General features: G+C 41.8%; 3 protein-coding genes across 5 annotated transcripts in view; all 3 read left to right on the top strand.

Annotated features, from left to right (window-relative positions):
- scara5 (scavenger receptor class A, member 5 (putative)) overlaps positions 1 to 10,073 on the top strand; it is a 47,169-nt gene extending 37,096 nt beyond the window's left edge. Inside the window, exons 8-10 of the mRNA XM_083535115.1 lie at positions 710 to 775; positions 6,856 to 7,044; positions 9,826 to 10,073. Of these exons, the coding sequence (XP_083391241.1) occupies positions 710 to 775; positions 6,856 to 7,044; positions 9,826 to 9,959 (389 nt within the window). The 3' untranslated portion in view covers positions 9,960 to 10,073. The remainder of the gene's footprint in view (positions 1 to 709; positions 776 to 6,855; positions 7,045 to 9,825) is intronic.
- LOC310722610 (uncharacterized protein) overlaps positions 1 to 24,588 on the top strand; it is a 676,055-nt gene that overhangs the window by 372,018 nt on the left and 279,449 nt on the right. The window lies entirely within an intron of this gene.
- The window catches only part of LOC310722522 (endoribonuclease ZC3H12A-like), an 11,993-nt gene continuing 6,992 nt past the window's right edge, over positions 19,588 to 24,588 (top strand). Inside the window, exons 1-2 of one of the 2 annotated variants that reach the window (XM_083535075.1) lie at positions 19,588 to 19,939; positions 22,480 to 23,003. In XM_083535075.1, coding sequence (XP_083391201.1) covers positions 19,859 to 19,939; positions 22,480 to 23,003 — 605 coding nt within the window. In that variant the 5' untranslated portion in view covers positions 19,588 to 19,858. The remainder of the gene's footprint in view (positions 19,940 to 22,479; positions 23,004 to 24,588) is intronic. The other variant, XM_083535076.1, reaches the window with a different exon arrangement.

Below are 24,588 nucleotides of genomic sequence, written 5' to 3'. Positions count from 1 at the left end.
CGCCCCTCAAGCACAAGCTTGGGATAGCAGGGCTTGAACCCCTGAACTTCCGATCTGTAACCCAGAGCCTTAACAACTGAGCTACCACCTCCCCGAAGTACCAGTGCAAACTAGCCGTACAGTTATTCTGATACAACCTTGCAGACAAAGCAATGACTGGTGGACATTTTTTTGTTTAAGCTTTAAATCAACAGAATTGTGAGTGGACTCGGGTTAGTGACCCTGCAGCATTGGAAATTGGACAAATCTTGCCGATTACCATGTTGTAAATTCCCTTGGATTAGCTCAGATCAGAGTCAATTTATTATTTTGCAGACATTCTGTGGTTCCGTGGTTGTTTTCGTGCCTGGCCCCCAGATTGTGAGGAAGGTAAGAAGTTTTCAAAAGTACTTGATGTCACCCTGAAAGCTTATCTGCATCCAAAAACCCATCAGGATTAAATGTACGATTAAATGTGAAGCAGGCTGACAGTTGAGAGGGGAAAAAAAACAGCCTGAAAGCAAGTCTTACTTCAGAGGAATGTAGCCAAGAGAAATCTGCACTCTTTCAGCAGGAAAAAGATTTATCTAAGGTTCTTTGGGTTGCGCCTCTTGAGGAACCTTGATTTGCAGAGAACCTAAACGTTTGGACCTGTTAACCAGCCACCCTCCAGGAATCTTTTTTTCTGAGAGGGAAGTTCTAATCATTCTTAAATGCTTTTCTCTTTTAGGGCAGAGAGGAGAACGGGGACTCAAAGGAGACAAGGGTGACCGAGGGGATCAAGGAGCCAAGACAGGTCAGCTTGCTTAACTTCCTCTTTTATCTTGCTTGGTCCAAACCGAATTTGAGAGCGAGAGAGCAACACAATTCCAAGCCAGTAAGTTCCTGTGTTGCATCTCCCACCTAATGCGAAGGCTCTGACTATAAAATAAACATCTGTTAACCACCAAAATACAGCAAGACTATAAACATGAAGAAGGTTGAAGAGATTAATGACATTGTGCTGCCCTTGAAGTAAAAACAAATGTTAGTAATGGCGGGTTATGAAACACACCCACAGCAGGGTTTGTTGTTTATAGCTGGACTTCCTGCTCTTCAGAATGAGTCGTTACTGTGGAAGGGGAACTAAATTGTTTTCTGGATTTACGACTCAAAAAATAATAATTCGGCTCATTTGCTCTGGTTGAAATGAGCCTAAAGTTCCTAACTTCCAGCAAAGTTCCTGATTTCCTGTGTTTGAACAGGGTCGGGGTTGGGGTTAGCTCTATAAGTCCTCCAAGTTCTCTAAAAGATTTTGCCTTGACAAGATCATGCCTTAATATCAAAGGTTATTGGTCATGTTAAGTGGGGGTTAGCGTCCACTTCAGAGAACCAGAATCAATATTTGTATCTGTATGAAATGTATGAATACTTGCTGGTTGTACAGATTTACACTTAAAGGCTGCAAATACGAATATTGAAATAGAAGGAAAGTTCCTTGCCTTCAGAATCGAGTTATGCGAGTCTTCTTCTTTGGTTTCTCATTCAAAAAAATGGAAATTGTGCCCCATGAGGTTGCCAGATTTTTCTAGAAATTCAACCTGGTCCCCAATGCTGGACATCTAAATAAAAAATACAGTTGTGGTCTCTCTGATGGGAAGATTTTTGGAAAATGATACGTAGTAGAGCATAAATAAAACCATTTGCTGGAACTGCACCCCAAAACAATTACAATCAATGGGTGGGTTAGCAGTTTTAAAACGATGGGCTTTTTTGATGGGGAGTTTTGGGAAGCCGTGCAGGATGTAATCTAGATCAATTTGATTCTAAAATATTTGTAAAAAAAAGATGCAATGGTGTCTTCATTAGATGAGGCGAGGAAACACTAGAACTGGGGAGTGTTGGTAAACACAGGTGATCCAGATTAGACAGACTTCCTTATTTCTGATTCACCAGGACAAGTAATCAGACAAGGAAGTGTGTAGTGTTTGTTTACCGTGGCCTTGTTGGTTTTCAGGAGCGAAAAAATGTGTGTTTACAGCAAGTGTTTCGAGTAGGACGGTGAACGGAGCGCATCAAGGATGTGTACAAGCTGGGAAATAAACCATTCGAAATAAAGGTTTCATAAAAAAAAAAAATTTTCAATTAAATAATCACAAAAACAAAATTATATAAAAAAGTGTGTGTATGAAGATCGCAATTGTATTTTATTAAAGGGGTGAAAATACGCCAATGTCTGGCAATACAAGGTTATGCTGTTTTAGGACATTATTTAAAGACCAGACAGATACATAGACTACATGGACAAATGTACTGGGACTTTTACAGCCAAATGTGGTTGGATGCAGAAGCATGACATTTTTCCTTCACTTCAGCTCAAAACCTGGTCCAGCATGACAATGACTCCTGTGCACAAAGCCAGCTCCAGGAAGATTTCCTTTGGAAGGGTTGGAAAATGTGAAATTTATTTAATGAATATGAACACAGGCTTCATTACCTCACCTACATCAGTACCGGACTTTGCCAACACCTTTGTGTTGGAAATCTCCACAAAATCTAGTAGAATATCTTCCCAGAAGAGTGGAGGTTATTAAAACAGCAAATGGGAACTAAATGTGGAAATGTGTAGCTGTAGGTAAAAAGCTAAATTCTCATCATTATGCATTTGCACTTTAGGAAAGATTTATGTGGTGATGGTTGCAGTAAAAGATCTGTGTGCTGCTGAGGGCGAGTGTGTGTAGGTTTCTCCGGCAGAACATCTACAAAACAAAAACTCGAATCAGTTCTGATTCCTCTGGTTAAAAACCTGCCTTCCAGGTAGGGTTCCTGGTGTCCAGTCGGGGAGCAGGAACTTATGCAGTTCAGAAATAAATAAAAATAATCAGCTCTGGTTCCTCGGGTGTCTTCAGAGTTCTGGAAATGGTTCATGATTACCAGTGGATTAAAAACAACAAGGTTCCATCTTTAATCCGGTTCTTCTCAAGGTTTCTTCCTGATATCTTAGGGAGTTCCCTCACCAATATCAGCAAAAAAAAAAAAAGCATGTCTCAAGCTCCCGTATAGGTTCCAGGTTGTCCAGCTGTAAGCTTAGTTTCCCACCGATTGGACAGAATCCCAAATCCTTTTTAAAACAGCATTGAAGACCAGAGTGTAAAATTGTAACACTGATAATTTTTTTCACAGGCTGGAAATAAGCCGATTGCGGAAGACAGTAAAGCACTTCCTGTCAGCGGGGTACTGTTCTTTTACTGAGTGCTGAAAAGGAAATTGAAAAGGAATGAGCCTCTTAAATAATTATGGGAAACATGTGATATCAGATAAAAACGATCAGTCATGAAGCGTGTTAGATTTCACCCGCTAAGCTATTCAATCGTTCTTCAGAACCACAAAACAGCACCCCCTTTGAAAGAGAAAGTGATTCATTTCCTCTCTGCATGTTTGTCACATTCTTTGTCCAAGTCTTAGAAGAATTCTCTGATAAAAAACAAATCCAACCCCAAGCCTGCAGTCTACGAATCTGCAGGCAAACCTGGAGAAATCAGCACTACAGCTTTTCTATACTGCTATAAGAACAGTTGTTTTTCATCAGCAGGATGGTTCGTGTTAGCAATTATGCTAATGTTCCGTGGTTGCCTTGGCACCGATCGCATGATGAGCACTCGCCCTAAATCGAGACAACTTTAAGCTGCGGAATCTTAGCAACAAGGTGCCTTGTTTTCCAGGCAGAGGACTGATCCGGGTAAACAGAGATGTTGTAATGGAACCTAGGCAAAAAAACGATAGTTGATACGCAGCAGGCATTTGCCTGCGATCAATCAAACGTTTGCCGAGCAGCCATGATTATTATTGCACCGTTTGTTTGAACGAGGTTTTAATGCGATTCGCAGCGGCGCCTTCAAGTCGTGGTCCTGCTGGTCACAGTGTTTTTGGTATACAATGAAGGAGCACCAGCACCACACTGTAAAGACACCAGAGCACCAGGGTGAACCGGATCGTGAGAACAAATGGTGTGACCGGAAAGCCAAAGGTCTTCAGAAGAGTATGCTACCAACAAAAACAAAAAAGCCTGCACATGTGGAAACCAGAGACAAACTACACACATGCTGAGAGCAATCAAGCATTGTCCTTGACTTGGATATCAGGCCAGCTGGATTACAGGCTAGAAAATCTATCACTCAAGCTTAAGCCTGTTGTATGTCAGAAAAACTGCTTTAAACACCAACAAAAGCAGATACAAGGCCCATTTAAAATTGGCAGAAACAAGCACAACAAAAAGCAGTAGCAAAAGGCCTGTTCTTGTTTAAAAATAGAAAACACACCTTTGGCACCACGGCCCATTTATGGCTTTCGTAGGCCAGAGTCAAGGCCTTTAATCTACTGTGGACATCTGCAGGATGCCTGAGGAGCAAATTTTAGCAACTGAGTGACATGAATAAACCACAGAATTTTGGAAACCATTCATCATACCGCATCTGGGATATACAAGCCAGGAGCAAGTCGAAGTAATCAAGATAACAAGAGGCTGAGCAGAAACCCTGAGTTGCCTCCTTGTCAGATCTTTTTAATGTGTCACAGGAGGAACAGAGTAAGGGTTCTGCATCCAATCATATACATTCATTAATCACGTTTAAGCACTTTTATTCTGGCCTGAATCATTATGGAGCTCAGGAACTTGCTCAGGTGGAAATTCTATGGATAGAGTCTAGCAAATCTAACTACTGGCTTGTTTCTAAGTAGATGGAGACACCCCGGAGTGGCAGAAGAGAACATCCAAAACTTGCACAAACAGTATCTAAGGAGTTCGGAATCAAATCAGGAATGGTGGATTTATTTGGGCATTGAATTTCACCAACTGGACCTGGATGGTGCATTTTTTTTTTAGAAGTAGTGATCATTGAATTGCTGATGACTTGCTCTGGTCCATGATGATCTACAAGCCAAAGCATGGTCAATATTTATAACCTTGAAGATAATTGGAATATGAGGGCTAAGACAAGGGGCACTGTGCCTTATCAGTGTTGATATAGCAAGCATGGAAAAAAATGTCAACGGTACAAGCATCCCCATAGGTACTGTAGGACTAAACAACCACAAGATGGACAAGAGAAGAGGGGTCAAAAAGGTGGGTCCCCACTAGGCCATTAGTGTGGCCATCATTCTTGCAAAGTGGGTCCAGATTAAGGTCAAATATTTCTGGGTCCTAGAGCTGGTTTGGTGCCAGAACAAGAGATAATCGATTGCAGGTTTACTTTTGCAGAACTCCAATAAATCAGACAGCTTTAAAACAGGTGTCTTCTTCTTCTTTCGGCTACTCCAATTAGGGGTCATATTGGAGTTCGTATTTCATGGTTCAGGCGGCACCCTGCTCCTAAATATGGCTCATCATCACTATGGATTAAGCTACAGTTCTCATTTCCTAAGTGATTTTGGTATAAAAAAATTACTGGTTTATATCACAGGCCATGTGCTTCCCAGCAGGAGTGAGAGCACCTCGGCTAATAACGTACTCAAAGTGTTTGTGCATATGTGCATTAGCAGGGGTTTGGCTTGTTTTCAAGTCTGAGGTTCAGCCAAATCCACGATCATTTCCAGCTCCAGCTTTCGAAATATTTGACATAGCTCGGGATAAGATAGGAGCGTATCCAGTAAGCACTATGAAAATGTGACGCACGGGATGTCGATAATTGTTTATCGAGCACCGAGCCTCTTGATGCTTTTTTCGAAAGTGTCCGTTTCCTGATTTTGCAATAAAAAGGCCTAAGCAGGGCCTGGCCTGTGTTCTGGCAAATGAAATGGGACGAGAGGAAGTAAGCATGCTAGGAAATGTTTTCCGCATCAAAAAACATTCTGGAGAACATAATTGTTTCACGGTAAAATGTTTTCATTCCAGCAAAAGAAAAATGGCAGATGTTCGAATCCTAATGATCTACCGTGCGCTCTCGGGTCACACGCTGCTTCAATTAGAACGACAGAGAAAGTTCTGCTTCCCAGAATCGCACGGCATCTGGGACCCATTTATGAGATGTCCGTCCAGCTCTCGGCAGGTGAGACGCCACGCTCGACCGTCCCACGTCTTATTAACCTCGTGTTTGTGTAAACAAGGTTCTCTCCTAGACGTCCCCTACATTGTCCATATGTCCTCATACGTGATCCAGATTTAGTGCTAATCACTGCAATGCAAGATGCTACGATGTAGTACCGCGTCTCATCCTATGGATTTCGTACGGATTTAAATCTGACTGTCCGACCTCACGGAAGGGATCAAGGCTAATGCGTCTCAGCTGGTGGAGCTTTTAGTTCCAAAAGCAAAACGCCTTCGACAAATAAACCGCACGCAGATCCTCCTTTTATTTTTACAATCATGAGGAGAAAACTGATGCTTTCAGTAAGGTTTATTTCAGGTCGCACGGGTTCTTCTGCCGGTTCTACCACATGTTCTACTTGCATTCCAATGCGATTTTAGGCAATTTTCTGGTCTAAGAAGCTCCAGTTTTCTTGGAAGATGTGCCACTAGATTTGAGATTTTGGTGGAAATTTGCACTCGTTCAGCTACAAGGACATTAGTAAAGGTACTGATGTAGGTGAGGTGAGGAGGCCTGGGTGCAATTCCAATTCATCCCACTAGGGTTGGCACTTTAGAGCAGTATATCTTCCACAACTCATGGAAAGCAGATCTTCATGGAGTTCCTTTGTGCAACAGTCATGCTGGAACATGTTCCTATTTTCAAGTGAAGGGGAAAATTTTATGCGACACTTTGGGCATGGGGGAAGAAGCACATATTTCCGGGGGGAAAAAAAAATCCCCAATGCTTTTGGCGATATTGCGTGTGATATAAGAATAACAATGATGTATGACCTTTGAGTTTATCTTTAGTACAATGCGTGTGTGTTGAGCAGAGAACAATGTGCTGGTGCGTTTGGTGAACGGCTCAGCGGCACACGAGGGCCGGGTCGAGGTGTACCACGAGGGTCGCTGGGGCACGGTGTGTGACGACGTGTGGGACAAGAAGGATGGGGACGTGGTGTGCAGGATGCTGGGATTCCGCGGAGCAGCCGAGGTCCACAAAACCGGGCGATTCGGACAAGGCAAGGAGCGCACCGACACTACCGATCAGCCCACACACACACACACACACACACACACACACACACATATACACACACACACACACACACACACACACACACATACTGACTGTGTTTAGATTTTAGGTGTCCCCCCCCCAACAATCCCTGTATAAATCCTCCAACAGCAATTCACAGGAAGGTTGAATCTGGTTTTTCACGCCAATTTTCACACCGCGTCCCATCCAAACGTGCGTGTGGTGAAAAAGTGCGTTGGCCGGCTGCCTAGCCAGTGAAGTCAAACACTTTCCTGACACCAGAATTTCTTCTAGCGTTCAGAAAAAGCTGCGGCGGCCGAGAGACCGAATCAGAGCGACAGCTTGCTTTTTTATATTTTTTATACAGAGGGTTTATGGTGTGCGTTAGAGCACGTCGCTTTTGACATTAATATAGCTTTATTAGGAAAACTTGCAGCCTTGATGGACACACACACACACACACACACACACACACACACAAAAGAGCAAAACATTTTCCCAGATCGAACCAAAAGTACAGTGTGTGTGTATGTAATGATTTATCCAGCTCTGTTCATTTTGAAATACCGCTGGTATCTTCACACCTCATCGATTCTTGGACCCGGAAAAAGAGATTCTCCACGACGTCCTGTCACACGTTATTATGAGCAAAAGTATTTGGACACCCGCTTCTTACAACCACGATGGAGGCACACAATTAAATCTTTGGATGCAGGAGCATGAAAGGACTTCATGAAGATCTGCTTTGCATGAGGTTGGAAGATGTGGAAGATCTCCTGCTTTGGGATGAATTGGAACACCACCCCAGGCCTCCTCGCCTCACCCCACATCAGTATTTGCATATTAGTTTTCAAAATTAATAACACACGGCTAAGAACCAGGTTATGAAACATCAGCGTGGTTTTCGGAACCAGTCAGGAACGCGGCACTGTTAGGAGGAACCCTCGTGTCTGAAGCATGATGTCAGGATGAGAATCGGCTCAAAACGAGTGTTTTTGTTATCCCCCAAAAAAAAGGCCTCTTTTTTTCTTTCTTTCTTTTTCTTATCCTCCCATCCAAAAAGCACTGCAGTCATTTTTCAGTTGACGTCTTATTAAAATCGTGTGTGTGGAGGCTGCGCTTTTTATGAGGACAGAGAGAGTGCCTTTGCGTATACACAGATGTGTGTGTGTGTTGTCCTGACATGGCCAAACTAATCCAGACATACACATACACACATACACACACACACACACAGTGTATTGGCCTCGTTCCAAATTGCATGCCTGGAAAATAAAAACATTTTACCCTGGGATTTTTATTTGTAATTTTTTATAAGATTGATGAGCTTTTCGACTCCGATCATCTCCATCTCTCTCTCCGCCACACAGCTGGAAACATCTGTAAGCTCTTAGGAGATCAGAAGTCTCTCCGAGGGACTCGGCTCGCCAGCGTAGTGCACCTATATCACCACTTGGAAGGGGAACAAAAGGAAAAAGCGTACAGAATGTAACGCAGCCCTGTCGGATTTAAATGTGGTGCAGGATGAAAGCTGCTGGAGCTTCACCGAGGCGGTGATCTACACCACCTCCAAACGCTCCAAAAGCAAAGTTGCTGGGGTGTAAACCCACTCTCCACTCGTTACTTTAGTCGCGAATAATTGGAAGTGATTTTAATGTTTCCAGTGCGATTTGGACGTCTTGTGCCGGCTGAAGGAGCAGTTCGGAGGGTTCAGGGATTAAGTTTGAGAAGGAGAATATGGGCGAGAGGAGAGATGGAAAAGGGAAATGAGGAGGAAAGAGAAGGAGAAAGGAAAGAAGGAAAAAGAAAGGAGAATATGAACCAGGAAAGATGAGAGAGGGGAGAGAAGAAACCGGAAAAAGGAGAAATAGGAAAAGGAGAAAAAGAGTGGAGTAAAGGAGAAAGAAAAGAGAGAATGTACCGGGAAAAAAAAAATAGGTAATGGAGAGACAGAACAGGTAGTAGAGAGAGTGTAGAGAAAGAAAGAGAAAAGGAGAAAGTAAGGAGCTAAGAAACAGTAAAAGAAGAATAGAGAAGAAACAAAAAAACATAAAAGAGAGAAGAGAAAAAGAACAGGAAAAGGGGAAAGTAAGGAGAGGTGAAACGTGAAGAGACAACGAGCAGGCAAAGGAGAAAGAGGGAGGAGAAAAAAGAGGCAAAGGAAAGAAATAACAGGTCATGGAAAAAGAGAGGAGGAACAGGAAAAGGAGAAAAAAAGGAGGAAGGAAATAGGAAACAGAAACGGAGAGCAAGAGAAGAGAGTGGGAACAGGCAAAGGAGAAAAGGAACAGAAAAAGGAGCGACATAGGGGAAAAGGAACAGGATAAGTGGGGAAAAAAGGAGATAAGGAAAAGGAAAAAGAAAGAGGAGGGAGGAGACAGGAAAAGGAGAAATGGCTTCAAGCAATCACCAGGGGACGAGCGATTAGTCATAATAAGGACCCAGAGACGAGTCCAAAATTGCCAGGGTTTGAGATATACGGTTCGTCTCTGGAATAATTTCTTGCCGTTTTCTATTTAAGATCTCTCGATTACTCAAATCTGATTGGTCAGAAGAAAACAACTGCTATTAGTTGAAATGATATAAATACACTTGTTTCTATAGTAGACTCCTGCAGGTATAAACAAGTTGTAAAGTGTCTTTATAGTGCCTTTTTCTCCCGTAACGAGACGTGTGTGGGCGGAGTCGCCGTTGTCGGGTGATAGAAGCAAACCCAAACAGGAAGTAGCGAGTTTTTAACCTCCTCTGTCTTTCCGCCCTGCAGGTACCGGTCTGATCTGGATGGACGACGTGGCGTGTATCGGGACCGAAGACACCGTCCATGAGTGCAAGTTCTCCGGCTGGGGCAAAACCAACTGCGGGCATGTTGAGGACGCGGGCGTGACATGCAACCCCTAAACCCCGCCCCCTTTTCAGCTGAATGGACTGCTTCATGTTCAGGACTGCAGCGCAGCGGCTGATTGGCTGAGAGAGTTATGCAAGGACCTGGTGTCCCCTACCTTAATCAGAAAACGAGAAAGACAAGACTATTCCGAAGGGGATGGGTCCAGTTTCGACAGGGCCAAAAGGGACTTTCCCTCAGGACAAAAAAAGAAGGGACTGCGTTTACATCCTGATTTTATATAGCACACTTTTTAGTATGACCTCAACTTTTGAGCGAAGCACATCCAAATCCACTCCTAGGAACAGGAAATGTGTACAAACAGGACGTGCCTGTCAACAGGAAGTTCCTGTCAACAAGAAGTGCCTGTCAACAGGACGTCCATACAAACTGCAGACGTTGTAACCATTGGAATATCTGTCCCGTATACCAGATAGGGAAGAAATCCATGCCATTTTACCTGAAGTGCCTTTGAGATCTTAAATCATCAGCATCGACTGAAGTTTCTCTGCTATGTACAGAGTCTCAAGCAGAACGAAAGACTCTTGGAAATCTGCTTTCCTGTGCACTTTCGTTCCAAATCTCCTCTTAGCCGAGACGCTAATACAGAGCTTGATTAGCAAAGTTAGGATTGAAACGAGATCGCCAAATGGGGCGCATCTCCAAAAACCAGGGTGGGGATTAATGGATACTTTCCATCATGCATGTTTCCCAGCTCGAAAAACGAGAAAAATTCTTTCACTCCTTTTTCTGACATAAAAGAGACGGATCTTAATACAGATCTTGTAGCACCATGAGCACATCCAAAGCTTCTGAACCAGCAGGATTAATACATTTACTGAAATGATGCTTGAAGAGTGTTCACCACATACATAGTGATTAAGATTTAGGCCACGCCCCCTGTCTGAGATTTTGAAAAAATAGTAGGGTTTGAATAGGTGTATTTACTAAATCTATAACGTTTTAGGTTACGCCCCCGTAGTCTGAGATTCTAAAAAAAAATAGGGTTTGAAAAGGTGTATTTACTAAATCTATAACACTTTAAGCCACGCCCCCTGTCTTAGTAAAAAAAAAATCGGGGGGGGGGGGGGTGTTGGGTTTGTATTTGTGTATTTACTAAATCTATAATGCTTTAGGCCTCGCCCTCTGTTGGAAATGTAAAAAAAAAAAAAAAAAAAGGTTAAGGTTTGTATTTGTGTATTTGCTAAATCTTAAATGCTTTAGACCACGCCCCCGTCTGAGATTTTGAAAAGCGTAGGGATTGTATAAGTGTATTTGCTAAATCTATAATGCTTTAGGCCATTCCCCCCATCTGTATGTAATTGATCGTTTCATTTGAGCGTAAAAGCTGTATTTAGCTACTACTGCTTCCTGTACAGGCAAAGCCCCGCCCACATGCGACATTACACTATGGAAATCGTAAGGGACTCGTCGTTAAAGTGAACATGGAATCAAGATCGCTCTGGTTTATCGACTGCATACTTCAAGCGTAAGGAATTAGTTTGTATTTGAACACACATACTATAGGGACAAAAGTATTGGGACACCTGACTTTTCCAGCCACATGCGCTTTTTTTCAGGAACATAATTGTACTTGTGTAGATGTTGTAGCAAGAAATTTTTCCCTTCTTGAACTAGAAGATCCAAACCTGTTTCAGCAGTACACATAGACCCCCTTTCCGAGTCTGAAGACACGGAAGATCTCCTGATCTTGAAATTTTAGGAGCAGGTGTCCACAAACTTTTGATCCATAGTATGCGTGAGAGAGCACGAGAAGTTTCAACACTCACATTCTCCTTAAGTGCCTCTTTCCATCGATCACACACACACACACACACACACACACACCTTTGAGACAAACCATCCTCTTACACACTTATAACGTCTCGAAATGATTGATACTAAAAGTATTTTTTAACGCGTTTTTGATTTGTATTTTAAAATCTTAAACTGTTTGTGTAAAAAATAAAAGTCTTCCGATAATATAACTTTTTTTTTTTTGTGATCTCGTTTGTGTGTGTTTTTTTTATTGGGACCACTTTTCAGTTTACCACTGAGCTGCATAAGTGGATAATAGGGGCGGGCTGTCTTACGAAGGCCCGCCCACTAAACAAAAAAAAGCCAATGTGTGAGAATGAGAGCTAGATGGATAGATGGAGAGAGAAAATGGCACCAGAGAGTGATGAAGAGATAGCAAAAATGAGAGAAGAAGGAATGCCATATGGGAAGAGAGATTGAAAGGGCAGAGAGAGACGAAAGAGGAAAGAATGAGACGACAGTTGAAAAGACAGAAAGAGAGATGGATGGATGGGGAAGGAGAATAAGAATAAAAGAGATGTAAAGAGTGGAGGTGGAGAAGGTGGAATTATAAAAAGAATGACAATGACGGTGTGATAGAGTAAATAAAAAGAGAGATAAAAGGAGAAAATGTAATGGTAGCAATGGATGGATGGATGGATGGAGGGAGGGAGGGAGGGAGGGAGGGAGGGAGGGAGGGAGGGAGGGAGGGAGGGATGGATGGATGGATGGATGGATGGAGAATGAGATGACATTAAGGCAGTTGGAAAGAGTTAGGAGATCGAGGGAGAAAGATAGAGATAGGTGGATGAATGGATAACTGCATGGATGGATGGATGGATGGATGGATGCATGGATGGATGGAATGAGCTAGTAAGAGAGATGGAAAGAGTGCAGAGAAAGAGATGGAATACAAATGACAAATAGTCTGATGGAGAGAGAAGGAAAAAGAAAACTGAAGACTCCTTCCATCAATACCTTCTCACCAATTAGAATCCAACATGATATTTTACAGTCAACTCTAAAACTCCGCCCCTTTCTCTTTCTCCTCACCACAGGATGGGGCCTTCATACCTTCAACTCCTCCTGGGAGTGCGATAATGTACCACCAGCACTGATGTTACAGACCTCGCTCGCTCCACTCCACCAGAGAAACACAAGATGTTAAGAGGTTCATTAAAAAAAACCTTCTGGTGACAGATTTGTGTTTTTCCTAGACTTAAGCTCAGACCGAAAGCCTTCCTCCGGATCCGCGTTCCTATAAAACCGAGCATCCTGATTTGACCACACAGGCGCAGATACTGCGGTTAAACGTGACGACGCCGGTTTGGGGTTTCGTGGGATGGTTTACTCGTAAACAACAGGGAGAAAATCAAAAGGAGAGGCAGTAAGTCACTCAAAAGACCTCAGATGCGTTGGCTTCATAACCTTTACGTTTTGGACGGTGGGGGATTTTGACTCAAGCCTCTGAGAGAAACTGGCGACTTTGTGGGAAAGGATGAGTTTAGGAATAGGAGAGGGTTGAAGCGTTTGAGGACAATAGACCATGTGTGTTTTGAATGGCTATTCCACAATTTTAAATGAGCTCCACTCTTCTGGTAAGATGTTCCACTAGATTTTGTGGAGATTTGGGCTCATTCCAACATCAAGTACTGATCTAGGTGAGGAGGCCTGGAAAACTGTTCACATTCCTCCCAATAGGGTTGGACACTCTAGAACGGGAGATCATTCCCATCGTCCCATTGAAAAGCAGATCTTCATGAAGTTCAAGTGAAGGGAAAGCATCCAAAGATGTCCAATACAATTGTGTGCCTCCAACTTTGCAGGAACTAGTTGAGGAAGAACCACATAAAGCTGGAAAAGTCCGGTGTCCCAAATACACGTGTCCATATAATGTAGGCGTCAGAGCTATCGTGAGTCCTTTTTATGTAAGAATCTGGGACAAAGTGTTTCCTCGATATGTCAAAGTCTCTCAGTGTCCACACAAGTTAGTGTAGCTACCTAAAATAAAGGCATATATCTGCTTTTTTTGACTAAATTTCCCAGGATTCTCAGCACCAAAGTAAAGTAGAAGCCCATTCACCTGAATAGGAACAAAACAATATGTGCAATAATAAGTGCAAGGAATTGATTTTTTTTTAAAGCAAAGAAAAGAAACAAAAATTTACGTTAATTCAAGGAACAAAAAACAAAGAATGCAAGGGAATGAACTACAGGAAGTGAGAGAAAAAAAAAACAGGAATTTTACAGAAAGAATAGAATAAAAAGAATGTAATAATAAACAGTGGTGCAAAAAAAAGAAGAATTTGAACAGTGTAAAAGAGAGGGAATGAATGAAAAAGAGGAGAACAAAACAAATGAGAAAATAAATACAAAAACACACAAACACGGGTGTAATAGCATGATATCAAATTCATGTTTTCCAAAATTACACGACATTTACTGTGCACACTCATGTATCTCCACTAGATGGCGTTGTACTCATTACAGCTGCCAGGCTTTAAACTTTATACTGAATATTTTCTGTACTGTGTGCTGAGAGAAAAGGTCTGGGAATGTCATGAATCATCCAAGGAATGTAAAGTTTAAACATAAAAGCAAAAAAACAAGAGAATATAAAGTTATAACGAAGAAGGGACGGATGGATGGATGTAAATTTATAATGATAAAAAAAAGGGAATGGAAAAATACAACACAAAGTAGAGGATTGTAAAGGTACAATATAAGGAAGGGAATGTAAAGATAAGACAAAGAAAAGGATGAAAATGTATAATGCAACGAAAAAGAATTATAAAAATACAACAAAATATGGAATGTAAAATTACAATGTAAGGGAATGTAAAGTAACAGTGTAAAAAAGGGAATATAAAGTCAACATAAAGATGGAATGTAAATTTATCATTCAAAAATGTAAAGTTAAGTGTAAATAATGGAATGTACATTTATAATTGATAAAATGGACTAAAGTTACAGTGAAAAGAATGGACTGTAAAGTCAACGTAAAGCTGGAGTGTACATGTATAAAGTGTAAGGAAATGTAAAAATACAGTGTAAAGAAGGGAATGTAAAGTCAACTTAAAGATGGAATGTACATTTATAATTCAAAAAGTTAATGTAAAGTTATAATAAAAATAAGTTAATGTAAAGATGAAATATATTTTCATCTTTTTTTACATTCCAATGTAAAGATGGAATGTAAATGTATAATTTAAAAAAGGAAATGTAAAGTTACAGTAAAAAGAATGGAATATAAAGCTGAAATGTAAATGTATACAGTGTAAGGGAATGTACAAATACAGTGTAAAGAAGGGAATGTAAAGTCAACGTGAAGCTGAAATGTAAATGTATACAGTGTAAAGAAGGGAATGTAAATGTATACAGTGTAAAGAATGGAATGTAAAAATACAATGCAAAGAAGGGAATTTAAAGTCAACGTAAAGATGGATGTACATATATAATTCAAAAAGTTATTGTAAATGTTACAGTGTAAATAAGAGAATGTAAAGTCAATGTGACGATAGAATGTAAATGCATAATTCAAAAAAGGGAATGTAAAACAAAGAAAGGAATGTAAAGATATAATGTAAAAAACAGAATTTAAAGTTATAGCAATGAAAGAACTTTAGGGGTAAAAAAAAAAAGGAAAGCGCTAAAAGTAAATAACTAAATATAGAGGATAGAAAATAAACAGAATGGTAAAGATAAAGAAAAGAACAGAATTTAAATTATGGTGAAAGGAAAAAGGACGGTTGAAGAGAAAAACAGAGTGAAGAATAGAACACAAAGAATTTACTGTAAAAGGGTAAAATATGAGATATGTATAATATAGATCATAGAAATATGAGAGCAAGGGAATAAAAAAAAGAGAACTGAAAAGAGCAAAAAAAAAAGATGGAGGGAAAACAAGGAATGATCTTCCAAAGCTGTGTGATTTGTCCAGAGACGGAACAGGAGAATTGAAATCCTCATGTTTAGCCACTAGATGGTGGTGTAATGTACAGGTTTACGCTGGGGGGAAAAAACACGACTTAAGAGAGTTCTGGATGTCAATAAATAAGTCATTGTTGGAAAAGGAAAGTGGCTGATGATAACTATGTTCTGAGTGTAATGCAAGTTTTTGTGTGAAGGAACAGAAACATGACTTTTCCGTCCATATATAAATTGTAACTTCTTCCTCAAAATGTTCCCACAAAACCAGAGACACACAATTCTATGAAATTTCTCTTTTTACTTGACCTACGATGATGATACCCCTGTGCACAAAACCAGCTCCATCTAGATCTTCTTTTTATGGGTTGGATGATGTGAAAGATCTCCTGCTGTGGACGGCCAACCCTAGTGAACACCTTCTGGATGAATTGCGGTGAATACAGGTGTTCTGGGCACCACGAACAGCGCAAGTAGATTGACCGTACAGTAAAAAAAAAAAAAAATCGTGACGTTCTGGTGAAATATTTATTTATTTGATATGTAGGATCATCATTTCTTTCTCACTTCTCATGCCTAGTCATATTCCTTTTTTTTTCTTTTTGTTTAGTTGGAATCTACATGTACTCATACTAGCTTCTCGTTTTCTCGATTTTCTGGAGAAACAGTCTTTTTTGGCAAATTTGGCAAAACAAATCACCTTGTGACCAATCAGAAGCCAGAATCAAGCTTTATATAAAAGCAGTCAGCCGTTTTCAAGGTTTTTTTTATATGATCAGCAGTTTGACCGATATTAGAAGGTAAAAAAAACTTCTAAATATACTTTTTGAGTTGGTGGGTAAATGAGAGAGTATATATCTTCCACCTGCATTTGTTTGAACAAAAAAGAACCGAGGACACCCAGCAGAAGCATGTGGAGCTCGTCTATGTGTGTGTTGCTCAACCGCCCCCACATACTCGTCTCTTACAGGACGGGGGCGGAGTGGAAAAAAATAAATAAAAAAGTCATGCTACTACTGTTCTACTGCACACACACACACTCTCACTTCTGCATGCGGGAAACCCCTTCACGCACACCTTTGTCATTCGCCCCTGGTAACACAAATACAAACGTATATATCACACACACACACACACACACACACAAGCAAACAGATACCACCTTCCCGTTTTTGTTATTTGAAAGGGTCTTTTTTGTTTCAACACTGGAAAAAGGAAGTCATTATGTTTCCATGTGTTCATTGATGCAACCACAATAGTGTGTTGGGGTATTTCTAAAACATTTAGACCCTCATGTGATGAGTTGCATGCATCATGCTGGGCCTAGGGTGCAAACAGTCAACCGGGGCCAAATTGTGATGGCTTCTAGAGACGTCTAAACATCAGCAAAACAGCAGGTGTTCGTGGTATCCAGTGAATAATACCTAGCAAAAGTCCTCAAAGGAGGTACAACCAGGAATCTGCAGACAGGGATGCTCAAGGAGAACCAAACTTGAAAAATCCAGAAAGTACATGGGTTGGAATATCTTTTACTATAGACCTTTGACCCTATTGAACACTTAAGATGAATTGGAAGAGCCAGCCCAGACCTAAAACAGCTGTAGTGGGGTGTTCGTTGTATGCATTGAATAATACCTACCAAAAGTCCTCTAAGAAACATGGAGACAGGCTCTCAGATGGTGTGAGGGGTGAAGGCTAGCTTGGTAGGTCCGAGTGTTGCATCAATTGCTAAAAAACGTCAATGCTGGCTCTGATAGAAAAGTGTCGAGCGGGCAAGAGTCCCCATTCTGACTCCTGTGCTCCACCCCCAAAGCTCCTCAAGTTTACATCAGGAACTGGACTAAGAACCGAGGTGGTCTGATGAAGTTCCTTTTCTGTCAGGGTGTATATGTGGATTACCTGATAAAGACCTGGAACCACTATTGAAAAAAAAGCAGTGCAATGCTCTAGGCGACAAAGGGGTTTGACAAAGAGGTCAGGGGACGTGCTGGACAAACAAGTATGATCCATGGAGGCTTAACCTAAGCACTTCCAGGACCTGGATCATCTTGTCAACAGATGCCACAGCTCATTTAAGGAGGAGGTCTTGAGGAGTCCAGGCCTTGACATGTCGAAATCGAGTTTGACTTAATTCTGAATCAGTCAAGATTTACTGTATTTATGAGCTCCACTCTTCTGGGAAGATGTTTCACTAGATTTTGTGGGGATTTGTGCTCATTCAGCTACAAGGTTGTTAGTAGGTAGGCTCAGGTGGTGATGTAAATGAGGTGAGGAGGCCTGGGGTGGCTTCCAATTCATCCTAATAGGGTTGGAGCTCTAGAGCAGGACATCTTCCACACTTTCCAAGCCCTGAAAAGCATTGAACAGGATTGGGCCTTCTCGTTCAAGCAAAGCAGAAATTCATGCCACCACATCCATTCTTTACAATTGTGTGCTTCCACCTTTAAAGTATAAGGTTCAGGGGAAGAACCACATATGACTGGATTGATCAGGTCTCCCGATGCCTTTGGCCATTTTATATATCTTGAGTAAAATTACGTGTAGACCCTTGGCCACCAGTGCCCTCACGACTATTCCGTGAATACGTTATCAAGCTTTTCAAAAGAAAAAAGAGCTTTTCTCCTTGCTGTTTAAGCGAGTTAAACCACATAACAGGATTGTACTGGTTTGACCTGCTAAAGAAAGCATGCGCCTTATAAAATTGTTCTGGATGCACCCGTACAAGGAACAATGAAGTCTAATTTAGTAGCAGCAGGTCACTGAAATAATAATCGAAACAAAATCGAAAGAACAATGACCGAACAGATGCAACACTGGTGTGGAGAGTGAGAGTCACACACAAAAATTTGCCTGAAGGTGCTTTACACGATCAACTTCTAAACCGCATGCATATCAGCGATTGAAATCTCGAGCTGGCGTCAGCAGACTGACGTACCCTTACCAAGTTTGTGCAACACAATGACGGCTCGAGGGCTTGCAAATAAGCACATGACAGAGAGGTCACAACAATGTTCAGGGTAATAAAGAATCGAGAAAACTTTTTATTTCTATCGGATGACTCATCATATCACTTTTTTTATTTTTTGCATTGAAAAAAGAAAGAAAGAGAAAAAAAAAAAACAGGAAGTACCCTGGCTGTTAAGTAATGTCTTCCCAGTACTTGGGCAACCTTGGACATTACTTTCTCTTTCCTTTCTTTTTTTTTTTGCCCTTCAAACACATATTTGTGTTGAGGTAAATGGAGATTCAAACTGATGACACGGCAGAAAATACAACCTTATCTTCGCTATAGCGAAGACCAGATCACAAGGACGCACCAAATGAACAAATAGGACGAGATGAATAAAGTGTAATGGTTAAGGTGTCGAGATGTTCATAAAAGATGTAAAAATTCAAAACGGTATGAGGATCTAACCTTGAGGAACCATACTCAAAAGGGACCCCCGTCCTCATCTGGGTGGCACCGAATGTCCATAGTTGTTAAGGTGAGAAGTGATTAATTGCCATTGTAGTTATGACCGTTGACATTAACTAGTCCGAATCCATCCTCAAAGTCCCCGTGTTGTTCCCAAACACCCCGGGACAATTTCAAACAAACACCCTGGGGGCATGTTGGTACTCTAAAAGAATGGACTATTGTGCATGCTTGCTCGTTCCACAGAACAAGCCCAAGCATTACATGATGTGGGGTAACATCTCCACAAAAAAGCTATGTCATATTGCTTCTATTTATAGCACCAATCCAGAAATCATCTGGTCTTTTTCTCACGTCGTTACGCGACACCTGAGTAATACTCCGTTGCCGAACTAAGGAACAAGGGAATGCACGCACGTGACCTGACCCCCCCCCCCCCCAATCTTGCGTAACACACTTTCACACACACTGTTTTTTGTTTTTTCTTTACATGACTTTCTTGTCGCGCTTGTTAAAGATCACAGGGGGCTTTGTGACATGGACGGATATAAATAAAACCATAACCTGGTAAGCAGTGGCAATCTTAAGAGCCTGTGTGTGTGTGTGTGTGTTTGAGGAAGCATGCTGCAAGGGGAAATACCCTTCTCATATCAAAAATGTGCATAAGGAAGCGGGTGTGTGTGCATGTGTGTGTAAGGGGGGCGTGTCGGTGTGCGTATTTTTATTCTTCGGCTTCCTTGCCTTTGGTTTAAGCACACAATTGAGCCACTTCCTCATATGCTTGATCATTCTGCGAGAGAAACGTTTAGACGGGGACACACACACACACAAACTCGATGTGTGGCTGCCGGACACAGGGTAAGTATTCCTGATTCAGAATATTACTTTGTACTTCTTTAGGTAGAAAGTGTATTTATATATAAAGCGTTGTGGTACAAGTTCTGTAGACAAAAAACAAGGGCTATAGATTACATACAGATAACTTAAAATGTTTCCTGACAGTAGGGGAGAAACGTCAAGTACTATCAAGACTATGAATTAACCTTGGAGCTACGTCCAACAACAGAAAAACAGAATAGAAAAAAGTGTGTGTAGGCATGCACAGCCAGGCAAACACTCCTAGGTTTACAAGGTATGCTGTAAATAAGTAATTCAACAATAAGGAACCCACAGAAATAGTATAAGACAGGCATCATGGAATAAGAGACAAACAACCGAGTAAGACCGTGAATGAGGAGGTGTGTTTCAGGACAAGGGATAAAGCAGCTGCCGTTGTTTTTCTCAAGGTGTCTTCTTTATGTCTCGACTCTGTGGCTTGCAATGAGGAAAAGTAAGTGTGGGGGGGCTGGTAGTAAAGCGGGCCAAATGCTTTGTACTGTGGCTGATTAGAGAAGCAGAATATAGACGAATCAATTGTTGCTAATTATACTAATAGAGGTACAGCTGTACAATGTCCCTTCCTCTTCCCAGACCAGGAACAGGGAAGCTGCCTGGTCAGAAATAGCAGATGCGGGAAGCAGAGTTACACACATTTCTATATATGTGTGCCAGGTGAGGTAAAGGGAGGGACATGGTGTCTGTACCTGTGCCGGGCAAGATAGGCGGAAGATAATGGTTTGAACCTGCGCAAAGTGGGAGAAAAAAAAGGACGTATGGTTTTTGACTGAACTAGGTGGGGAAAGAGAAAAGACACTGTCTGTGCCTGCGCTTGGGGGACAAAGGGAAACATGGTCTGGGCCTTTGCCAGGTGAGGTAAAGGGAGCAACATGGTGTCTGTACCTGTGCCAGGCAAGATAGGCAGAAGATAATGGTTTGAACCTGTGCCAAGTGGGAAAAAAAGAAAGGACTTGTGGTTTTTGACTGAACTAGGTGGGGGAAAAAGAAAAGACACTGTCTGTGTCTGTGCTGGGGGGGGACAAAGGAAAACATGGTCTGGGCTTTTGCTTGCCGTGTGAGAAAGGTGTAAGGACATATGGTCTAGTACTTGTTGCCAGATCAGAAAAGGCCTGCCCAAGTACTTGACTATGTGTTCTTTGCCAAAGGAATGCTCTATGCCTGTGCCAGTGTAAAGATGGTTGAAGGACAGCATCCATTCCTGGGTGGAAAATGTGGGGTCTGTAACCGTGCCAAGTCAGAGAAAGGAAAGGGCAATGTGTCTGCATGTGAGTCAGATGAAGGAAGAGGAAAGAATGCAGCATTTGTACCTGTTCCAGGTAAGAATAATTAGAGCGCCGCCTATTCCTGGACAGGTAGCGGGAGGGCATATGATTTGCACTTGAGCCAGTTAAGGAAAATAGAGGACCACACAATTTTTACCTGCCCCAGGTGAGGTGGGGACATATGGTTTTGTACTTAAAACAGGGTCGGGAAGAGGAGGGACACATGGTTTGTATCTGTGTCAGGTAAGGTAAGGGGAGGAATTTATACTTGTGCTAGATGAAGAAAGAGAGGGAATACTCTTGTACATGTATTGGACAGCAGGGCAAATAATGGCAGGCCAGAATTCCAACATGGCAAAGCTCAAATCTTGAGGAAAAAAAAAGACAGATAAAACTTGTCTCTACCTGTGGCGGGCGGAGGCAACCAGATAAAAATGTGCGAAGTGCGAAGACAAAAACATTTAAGGTCACAGTGATACAGTAAGAGGTGGGTTTATAACCCATTTTATTCACTTTATTTTCCCTACCGAATCACTGCCACATAGATCTTAAACAAAGAAAAACAGGTGTATGCGTGTTTGTGTGTGCGTTTGGAAAATGGTTCACCGCTACAGATTAGTCACTTTTAACACGACCACACCGTGGGCCATGTGTGATGATCTGATGGAAAGATTACAAAACACGACAGATGGCTGTTATTTGATGAAAAGGTTTTTAACTGTGCGGCATGACGTGCATCTCTGTTAGTTCTGCTTTTCATTTTAGGTTCATAAATAAGATGTGGTGACACACAGGGGCTTTCCAATACAGCATTATGCACGCCCACACACACTCTCTCTCTCTCTCTCTCTCTCTCTCTCTCTCTCTCTCTCTCTCTCTCTCTCTCTCTCTCTCTCTCTCTCATAGACACTCTGCCTCCTTCGCACATGCACTTCCACTATTAACGCGGCGGTTTAGATACGGTGTTCTCGAGAATCTGAGATTTCGGCAAGGTTTTGACGCAAGCAGCGCACCGGTTAAAATGGTGCTGAGCTATAGTAGAGAGTTCTCCTTTCGGCTGCGGTCTCATCATGACGTCCTGTTGATGCAAATCGGCTTGCTTGGTAAAAATAGAAGCGGATAGAAACGCGTGTGTGTGTTATAGTAGTAGTAGTGAGTGATGTTTGCAAGAGCTGGGTGAAACTGTGTAAGAGGGTGTAAAAGCCCCTAATATTACCTGACATTTGTGTGTTTACCCAGAGAGAACCCGCCTCCTCAAACACAATTCTTCCACAAACAGTGGAAACCAAAAGACAGACTGAAGGCGGATTCCCCCTATCGAGGCTAAGTTCACGGGATAAACCACCAGCCCACTCTTTTTTCTTTAGCAAACCATACACACGAAGAACACGTGGGCAACCAGAGGAGGAGGCACTTGAGGACTCGCACAACCGTGGACCCATGCAGACACACTCAGACATGGAGCGTGAGCAGATCAAGGTGAAGCATTTCCTCAAGCTGGGTTACTCTCATTCGGACATCATGCGAGTCCTGCAGACGCTCAGCCAGGACGCGCCGACCAACGACATCCTCCAGGAGCTGATCAAGACGTGTCGCACCAACGCCGCAGGAGCACCGGGGGCACCGGAGAGCAGCCCTAAGCTCATCCCACGAGGATGTGGCTCGTCGCTGCAGCACAAACAAGCCGATACAACGCACTCGGACTCGTACAGCTCGACCCCCTTCAGACCCGTGGTCATAGACGGCAGCAACGTTGCTATAAGGTGGGAGCTTTATGTACACACTGCCTATTTTTGAGTTACATCCCAACACATAATTATTATACAACTTACACATACTATATTTTAGGACTATTAATTCTTCACTGTAAATTTTTTTGAAATGTTAAGACTTAGCGATTAACACTAGAACTTTGGATCTGGACTATATATATATATATATATATAAAAAGGTAGCACCGTGACTTTTGTTTTTATATATAAAAAACAAACCAATGTACTCGAATCTGTGCTAAATTTAAGGTATTTACACGCTACATTTCAGGCTGTGCGATTTCTAGATTTAATATCATAAAACGATTCCGGATACCTTCAAAATAGCTTGAGTAGGCGAAGTTGTTCATCTTTTTTCGGTCCTTTTTTGTAAAAAACACTATACAAATCCCTAGTGACAGATTGTGGTAATAGTGTGACCTTTAACCCACCCACCTACAATCGACTTTTCTTTTTTTTTACTTTTTTTTTTTAATGCTAAGTACATGTTTTTTGGGAACTGAACTTTTCGGTTAGGCATTGTATTATTTCTTTTTTTTCTCCCTCAAAAGTCACCTCATGATTCACAGATAGTTTCAAAACAGGTTGTGGGTTTAAGGGTGGGAGGGAAAGACAAAGGGGTTTATCAGACCGATTTGTCACTTTTTCATTGGCAGGTGTGTGTACACACAGACACAAAATTCAAGTGTGCACTTTATAATCTGGCAGGGGTTTGGTTAATGATAATGAAGGGTGCAAATAATTGTGAAGTGTATACAGTATTTTTAGTGATCACAATTTCATTTCCTGCTTGCTTGTGCACTTGTGTAGCGCGATATGCAGAAGTGGGAGTCACACGTCAGCCATGAGTTTCAAAATGATTAAATGAATAAACTTCATATGTTCAAAATAAGAGATGTTACAAAACCAGAACACTGCAGTGGGTTAGCTGTATTGAGGCAGAGGACACACATGTAGGTACACACACAGACACACACAGAGTGTGCCACATGTATGTATGTACACACAAACACACAGCATTTATACATATACACACTAATAAAACACACAGACTGTAGCATTAATACACACATGCAGTTTAAAACAAATTCAAACACTTTGTATGGTTTAATATATACACGCACACACACACACACACACACACACACACACACACACACACACACACACACAAAGATGAACAAGCACAGACATACAGGTACAAAAACACACAGGCATACAGACACACAAACACACACACAGGCATACAGACACACACAAACAGGCATACAGAGACACAGGGGCATACACTGACACACAAACACACAGGCATACAGGGACACAAAAACACACAGACCTACAGGGGCACAAAAACACACAGGCATACACAAATACAAGGGACACAAACACACAGGCCTACAGAGACACACAAACACACAGGCCTACAGAGACACACAAACACACAGGGACACACAAACACACAGGCATACACAAACACAAGAAACAGACAAACACACAGGTATACAGAGACACACAAACACACAGGTATATAGAGACACACAAACACACAGGCATACAGAGACACACAAACACAGGC

This window comes from Silurus aristotelis (genome assembly GCF_946808225.1).
Source record: "Silurus aristotelis genome assembly, chromosome: 29".
NCBI classification, from domain to species: domain Eukaryota; kingdom Metazoa; phylum Chordata; class Actinopteri; order Siluriformes; family Siluridae; genus Silurus; species Silurus aristotelis.
Note: the sequence above shows the minus strand (reverse complement) of the source record. Positions and strands in the feature narration are given on the sequence as shown.